Source organism: Podarcis vaucheri, assembly GCF_965113315.1.
Source record: "Podarcis vaucheri genome assembly, chromosome: 10".
Classification (NCBI taxonomy): Eukaryota; Metazoa; Chordata; class Lepidosauria; order Squamata; family Lacertidae; genus Podarcis; species Podarcis vaucheri.
The window spans coordinates 26,365,774-26,373,972 of record NC_138748.1 but is presented as its reverse complement, the minus strand read 5'-3'; the positions used below and the strand labels follow the sequence as shown (position 1 = coordinate 26,373,972).

The following is an 8,199-nucleotide window of genomic DNA, read 5'->3' as shown; positions in this document are numbered from 1 at the left end:
CAGTAGGCTAGCCTTTCTTCATTGATGTATGCTATTTTCATTCAATTAAGATATAAAGAGAACATGTATTGCATGCTTTTGCTTCACTTTATAATGTAAACAAATAATAATTATTTCATTTCATTTCATTTCATTGCTGCATAGTATCATTGCTTAGAATTAGATGCTTTATATCAAGACTGAGACTAGAGACAACTTACAGAAAAGTAACACACAATTTCAAGCAGAGCAACAGGAACAGAATAACATCCTACACTACTAATACCTATCTCTCAGCAGAGGAGCCAGCTAATACACAACAGACTTATAAAACCAAACAGGTGCCACCAATACCTGGGAATAAAGGAAGTTTAAACTGGCACCAAGAAGATGTTAATGTAGGTGCCAGGCAGGCCTTGCTGGGGAAAGCATTCTATAGACTGTTTACTGTTCATATGCATGACAAAAAATGGTTGTATATGTCCCCCTAACAGTACAATCCTAATCTATATTTTACTCAGAAGTAAACCAAATTGAGTTCAGCAGGGTTTACGCACAGTAAACACAGTATTTCACAGATCTATGAGCTGGAGCATTGCAATTTGGGCAAATTAAAATGGCGGTGAGTGGGAGCTCCTTTTCAATATTGGCACCACTGCCTGCTCACAGCTAAAAGGGTGACCTGGTAAGGAGGCCGTAGGGTGTAACAGGATTGGACTGGTGAGAGGAATCATTTTGTTTGGAAAAATTTACTTCAAACCCCTCCCCCCAAAAATTGCAGTAGATGCCATGAAACTTTGTTCCTAAGTCTTCAAAGAGTGAGTAAAGAGTGTGTCTTTTGTCTTCTTCATCATCCTTTTATTTACAACAGTGACATATATCTATATCTATCTCACACTGTCCACATACACCCATTTTTAACGTGTGTGCAAACAAAACACAGGTTAAGACTTTCTGTCTTCCCAGTTATTGATGGCACCCAGGGCCAGATTTAGGTTTGATGAGGTCCTAAGCTACTGAAGGTAATGGGGCCCTTTATATGTCCAGCTGTCCTTTGTCAACAACAAATTGTCACCGTTTTTTGTGTTGAATATATGCTATATGGTAATTTATGGACCTAATAGGTATCTAAAGCCATTTGCACCTGCTGCCATGCAACCAGTCCATGCAGAATGTAGGCGCCCTATATATAGAAAGGAGCAAACCAGTGATATTTTAGGGAGCAGGCTAGGAGGCGGGACACATTACTTACACCATAGGAGCCTACACAACACAAAACACTGTTGCTGTTATCTAGGTTTTATTCTATTTGTTTTTTATCTTATATTTTGGAAATGTACATACAGGGTTTTTTTTCCTTTAATTTTTTTTTGGGGTGGGCAAGAGAGTGGGGCCCTAAACTATAGCTTGTTTAGCTTATAAGTAAATCCGGCACTGATGGCACCCGTTGTTGCAGGGCTTTTCTTTTTTTCCAGCCGGATGGGTGCCAAGGCCATGTTAAGAGAACAAGGGAGACGTTCGTGGTGAGTTCCTAGCAGATTGGCACCGGCTTGGGCATTGCTAGCTGGCTCCTGTGCTGAGAGAGAGGTGTTTGCGGACTGGGAGACTTCTTGAAATTGCGCGCGTTTCTTTCCTGCAGACGGGTCTTGGTAGAAAGCCTCGAAGGCGGGTAGAAAAGAGGGGGAAGCCAGGAGCGCTTCCTGGAGGTCTTGCCCCCCCCCCGTCCCTCCAACAGCGGGGCTGCTGGCCCCGGCTGCGCGGCGGTGCAGCTCCGTCGGCGAGGCCGGCTGCTTTGCCTCTGCCGTCGAGCATCTCTTCCCGAGCGCCCGCCCTCCGCCTTGTTGTCATCACATGGCAGGGGGCGGGCCCAGGCAGGCGCTGCCGCGACGAGGAGGCAGCGGAAAGTTTGGCGAGGCGTCTGGAGTTGGCTGTGCAGCGGCGGAGCCTCGCCCGCGGGTCTAGCGGGGGCAGGCGGCCATGAAAGAGAGCCTCCGGCCCAGCGCCCCCAAAACGGAACACGCTCCGCGCCCCCCGAGCGCGCACGGCCGCCCCGTCGGAAAGCGCGCCGCGCCGACGCGCGCCAAGGGAGCTCCGGCCATGGGCGCCGCGCTGCCGCCGCTGCTCCTGTGCTGCTGCTGCCTGGTCGCCGCTTTCTCCCCCTCCTCGGCGCTGGCCGAAGGGTGCCCGGCGCTGCCGTGCCGCTGCCGGGGGGAACTGCTGGACTGCAGCCGCCTGAAGCTGAGCCGAGTGCCCGAGCCTCTCCCGGACTGGGTCGTGCAGCTGTGAGTAGCGAGAGCGGGCGAGCGGGCTTCGCTCCTGCCGGGCTTGGGGGCGCTAGGGGGCGCTCCGGGCTCCCCGCGTCCCAGGAGCGAATGGCTTTGATTTATTCTTTCGCGTGCTCTTATTCCTGTTCTCATTTGATTTCTGCACCGCTTAATAAGTTTAAAATAGGCTGGAGTGTGGAAGGGACGAACCTTTTGCAGAGTCCCAGCTAGTTCGGGCTGACAGCGGCTCGCCAAGATTTTGGGCCCCTTGGAGAACCCAGGACTTAGACTTGAGCGGTGCTTTTTCACCTGATTAGGCCTGTATAGTTTTATCTCGAAGCATCTCGATTCATATATATGTCTTCTCTGTCTGCCAATAAAGCTTGGTTGTTTGAACCCAGGACCTTGTGTGGTGGGCAAGGCAGATGCTGCTACCACATAGGGGCAGTGGCATGTTTTGAGTGGCCCTCCTTGTGTTCCCCATCCTCTTAGCAGGCTGATTCCCAGAGGTTAGTGGCTTCCACACACTGTCTGTGCTTTGCACTAGGAGGGGGAGGGGAGAGATGAACCCACCCAAATGGCAGGGCGTCCAAGCGAAGTTCCTGGCTCCACAGCGGGTGAGCTGTCAGGTGACAGGGATGGCTTCAAAGCAGAGGTGGAAAACCAGTGCTTCAATGCCGACCATAGACCACGCTGGCTGGAGCCAATGGGAGTTGGGAGTCCCACCAACATAATGGAGAGCCACCTCTCCGTTGAAGGAATCCCACCCCCTCAACGCAATTTCCTCGTTTTGTTTCTCTCTGGGCAACAGGGATGTGGAACTGGGACTGTTGCACTCAGTCTCAGCCTGTTGCATTGCCCAGAGGCCAGCTAGAAAGTGAGCAGGTGAGAGATAAGGCAGAGGCCCTGCCCTCTCACTCTCACGCAACAGGGAGGTATGGGTGCAATCTGCTGGGCCTTCCTAGAGTGAGTGCCTCCAAGCTGCTGCGCTACACATGGGGAGCTCATAGGTGAGCAAAACAGACACCACTGCTTCTCTTGGGCCAGCATGTGGAGTTGGGCCCTGGTGGGGGCAACTCCAACCCACTGTAAGAACTTCAGAGCCAAGGCCTATGTATTCCAGCCTCCTGTTCCCTGCGGTGGTCAATCAGCTCCCTCTGGGAGACCTGTAAGCATGTGGCAGGAAAGCAATAGCTCTCTTCTGTTGCTGCCGCTGTCTCTGTTCCTGGAGGTAGCGCACGGTTGCCGTAACTAGTAATTTGCTGGTTGCCTTCACAAAGTTGCCTAATGCTCCTTTGAAGGTTGTGGTCCTGAGGGGAGGGCTTGGGTGGGTGAAGGAGCAGCCAGGGTGGCATTGAACAGGCCGGCCCCCTCGCCTAGGTGCTCCATCTGGAAGCAGGGCTAGGTTCTGTTCCCACTGCTGTGCAGAGGGAAAGGTGGGGGGGGGAGAGAGAGAGAGAGAGAGAGAGGGAAAGTGGCTGCCCCTTGCACCTCCCACTTGCTTTGGTTTCTGCCTCCTCCTCTGAGGAATCCCACCCCCTCAAAGAGGATGGAAGCTCATCTTCTTGAGGCGGGTCCAAACCTCTCATGTTGGCAGGTGCCGGGGCCTTGAGATGCTGGGGCCTTGCCTAAGGGTACCAGCTCCAGATGTCAGTCTTGACTGGCGCAAGTAATCAACTTGAAACTTCTGAGTGGGGTGGGGGGGTGGGATCTGAGGCAGAGGGATGTGTAAATGTGGTTAGTTGTGTGTCTGTAGGGCAAAGTGGATTTCTTCTGTCTAGAATGGACATCATATAGGAGTGTAGTGGGCAGGGTTAATATCCCAGGCCTATTCTGTCTGAAACTCCCATTGTTCTAGGCGCATTTTGCGACAGGGAATTTCATCAGCGTGAGCAGTTTCTGAGCTCTGGGCGCAGTATTGCGCCTAAGATTTCAGATTAAAACTGCAGAGTGGAAGGAAAGGAGGAGCTTTTTCTGCCTCCCCGCTTCCAGCCACTCTCTGAAAACTGGAGAAGAGACCCTCTTAAGAATATTATGGGGGTGGGTAGGGGAAGGATGTGAAAAATGAACATAATATTTTAGCTGCAGTTCGTTCATTTTCAGCTTTGTATTCCTGTTATAAAAAAGTGCACCTAGACATTCCGTTGTTGCACCCATAACCTAGGTTTAAGGTGCCATGTAGCTCCCAGCTTTCATATTTCAGTTTCTAACACTGATCTGTACCTTTCCTTGGAAAAATGATGCAATTTTGTTCCCCCTTCCATTTCCTCAATGCCGTTATCCTATAATGACACACCAAAAAGTTGAAGAAATGGGTGGCACTTTCATGTGGAAATTTGCATTATTATATCATGTACATATAACTTAATGTATGATGAGCCTAATGCATAAAGAAAATTGCTATGTTCACTAGGAAGCATCCAAACATAGTTTCTTTTTACACAAGGAGGATGCTGATCTACAGGTGTTAACATCTTTAGTGCATGTGCAGAAACCATTGCCCTGGGAGTCTCTGTTATTGGGAGAATGATTCAGAAATATGGCTTCAAAACAATACAGGATTCCATAGAGAATTAAAAGCAATACAAATATGTATTGAAATGCCATTGTGTTAATAGGCAGGGGACTCTGACCCTCTGCTAATTAAATGTATATTAAATATGTTGCTTTAAAACAAGGGTTTCTGGCATCCTACATTCCAACTCCACTTTCTCCAAATGTTGGCTATATAAAAAAAACGTGGATTTTTGAGAACTGCTCTGGCTGATACTCGTTTAAGCAAACATGGGACCCAGTATGGTCCCTGAGCAACATTCCTCCAAGCTGAGAGCAGTTTTAGAAAAGTTGTGGTCTCTTGTGCTTTTGTTCACCTGATGATTTATTGACACAGTAAAGTAGTTGTAACTTGACAAGCATTCATTGATTGTGCTGTGGGTTTCAGTCTCTTATGCCAAGTTACTGATTCCACTGGCTGTTAAATTAACTCATCAACACAAGCATGAGAGATGGACATGATTGAGCTGGTATTTTCTTATCTAGTATCCACACTGATTCCTCCACAAAGACTTGGAAATTTTCTAAAGTCAGAAAGAAGGTGAAAAACTTTGGAATAGTGTGATTGAGCTTAACCTCTTGTCATTTCAATCACATCTCAATTGGTTTATTAATTTTCTGTTGCACTTCAGAAGCAAGTGCAGATAAGAACTTTAAAGTAAACAGGAAGTCTTTGAATTAGTTCTGGCTAATTCTGTTCAATTGCCTCCTCTGGAGGTCTTCCTTACTGAGAAAAAGTGACTGTTGTATTCATAACACCTGGGTTTGACTCTGTGGAACATTAACAGAACAGTCCCTACTCAAAAGTAAGCTCCATTGAATTCAATGGCATTTACTCCCAGGTAAGTTGGGAACCACAGAGCCTAGGGCTTGCCAATCAGAAGGTCGGCGGTTCGAATCCCCGCAACGGGGTGAGCTCCTGTTGTTCAGTCCCGGCTCCTGCCCATCTAGCAGTTCGAAAGCACATCAAAGTGCAAGTAGATAAATAGGTACCGCTCTAGCGGGAAGGTAAACGTCGTTTCCATGTGCTGCTCTGGTTCGCCAGAAGCAGCTCTGGTTTGCCAGAAGCGGCTTAGTCATGCTGGCCACATGACCCAGAAGCTGTCTGCGGACAAACGCCGGCTCCCTCGGCCTATAGAGCGAGACAGCGCCGCAACCCCAGAGTCGTCAGTGATTGGACCTGATGGTCAGGGGTACCTTTACCTTTAAGCTGTGCATATGATTGGAGCCACAAATATTTGAATAATCTAAAGGCCAAGCTATTATTTGACAAAAAACGTTTGTCACAATTTTTATTTGTAGATTTGATTTTAAACAACAACAACAAAAAAAAAAAATCCCGTAAACTTTTCAACAAAAGTTTATCAAATATGATGGTAGTTTTCCAGGATACTCAGTTAAAGGTGCAATAGTACGAATCTAACAAACGAGTGGAACCACAGGAAATCCTAGCAAGTAATTTATAGAAAAAATGCTAATTAGGAATTTAAACTGATTTTAAAGGGTTGTTTTCTAAGACGGATATTGGGTCAACAGAAATAATAGCAAGATATCTCTATGACAGTTAATTTAGTGGCCACTAAAACAAACAGATCTTTTGTTGTTTCAGTTAGCACAGTGGAAGCTTTCTAATTGGATTTCCCCTGGAGACGTAAATTGTCCATATGTACATTCGCATTCCTTTAAAAGAAGTGTGAAAAATGGGCTCCACTTGTATAAATAAGCACTTGGCCTTTTGTAAGGAACCCTGCTGTGATCACTCATTGGGCAGCTGTGTCACTTGTTCTTAAACTCACAGGGTTACCATCTTCGTAGGTGTCACCAGACCATGTGGTCTGCTAGGTTTTGTGCAAATGTTTCTTTTGTTTGAGTTAAATGCCTTTAGAAGTTCCTGTTCATTACTTGCTTTTCCACCCCCCTTAAAAAGCATGCAGGCAGACATGTGGCCTTCTTCTCTTGCCTCCTGTTGTTCTTATGCAGCAGAACCGAGACTGCTAAAGAACTCTAGGCAGTTAAGGGGCAATAAGGAAACAAAATAGTTTGTTGTTATTAGCATAGATCACGGTTGTCCCAGATAGTTTTGTCTGTGAATAATATGAGGCTGCAAGCATGTTTGCCGAAATATTCGTGATGGGAGTTCATGTTGATTATATAACCAAAACTACTTGCTTCAAAAATCTTAAATCTCTGGCACCCCACCAATATATTTCCCAAGGAAGAGTTCCTACAGATTTCAGAGGATCTTACTTTCCAGAAAGTCTGTAATTCTAAACACATCTACTGGGAGGTAAGTTCCAGTGGGGTTGCTTCTGAGTAAACTGTGCAGAGGAATGTGTTCTCCAGAGTGCTTAGCATTTCAGCCCAAGACTGCATTCCTTTTCACACTTGGGAGCAAACCACACAGAGTTCAGTAGTGTTTACTCCCAAATGTGTAAGGAATGCAGTCTTGGGGTGTGGACTTCAAGAGAGCAATCCTATGCTTGCTTTCTCAGAATGCAGACTTACTTTTGAGCAAACATGTTTAGGATTATGCTGTAAATAGCATGCTAAGAGTTCAACCCCATACATGTCTACTCAGAAGTAAGCTTAGTGTAGTCTACTAGAATTTATTTCAAGGGTGGGGGGATTACAGACTAACTCCAGTAAGATTTTTCATAGATTTAGTTACCCTAAGCCAGGCACCCCCAAACTCGGCCCTCCAGCTGTTTTGGGACTACAACTCCCTAGCTAACAGGACCGGTGGTCAGGGATGATGGGAATTGTAGTCCCCAAACAGCTGGAGGGCTAAGTTTGGGGATGCCTGCCCTAAGCAGTGCAAACTTTTGAAGTGAATTTTAGGTCCTTCTGTAGAGCAGAGGTGAGGATCCCCCAGATGTTGCTTGAGTATAGCTCAACTGGTGAGAGTGTGGAGCTGAGAATGCTGAGGTTGCAGGTTCGATCCCTGTATGGGACAAGTGCATTGTAGAGGCTTGGACTAGTTGATCCTCAGGATCACTTTCAACACTACATTCTATGAGTTTGTGAGTAAACCTCTCTTTGTCCTTGACCATTGGTTATGCTGGCTGGGGCTGAGAGGAGTCTCAACAACATCTGGAGGGCTAGAAGTGCTTCATCCGTGCTGTAGAGAGATGCTGATTACTTCTCGCTTGACCAGAGCTTTCCCCTATCACATGTGCCCCTTTAGTTCTTCCCACTCAAGGCAACCACCCCATTTCTGAGGGGAGAGTGCTCTTGTGCACAAGTGTGGCTTGCCGGCATCTGGTTGGCCACTGTGAGAACAGGATTATGGACTAGATGGGCTATCCAGCAGGCTGTTATTGCTATCTTAAACACTGGTAACCATCTGAGTGAAAAACCTCCCCCCCCTTGACATTCAAATTTCTTGCTGGATGTGATTTTGGGT

At 47.1% G+C, this 8,199-nt stretch overlaps 1 protein-coding gene across 1 annotated transcript in view; it reads left to right on the top strand.

Moving 5' to 3' along the window:
* The first annotated feature begins 1,880 nt into the window (after window positions 1-1,880).
* LRIG3 (leucine rich repeats and immunoglobulin like domains 3) overlaps window positions 1,881-8,199 on the top strand; it is a 55,671-nt gene continuing 49,352 nt past the window's right edge. Inside the window, exon 1 of the mRNA XM_082239524.1 lies at window positions 1,881-2,261. Coding sequence (XP_082095650.1) covers window positions 1,957-2,261 — 305 coding nt within the window. The 5' untranslated portion in view covers window positions 1,881-1,956. The remainder of the gene's footprint in view (window positions 2,262-8,199) is intronic.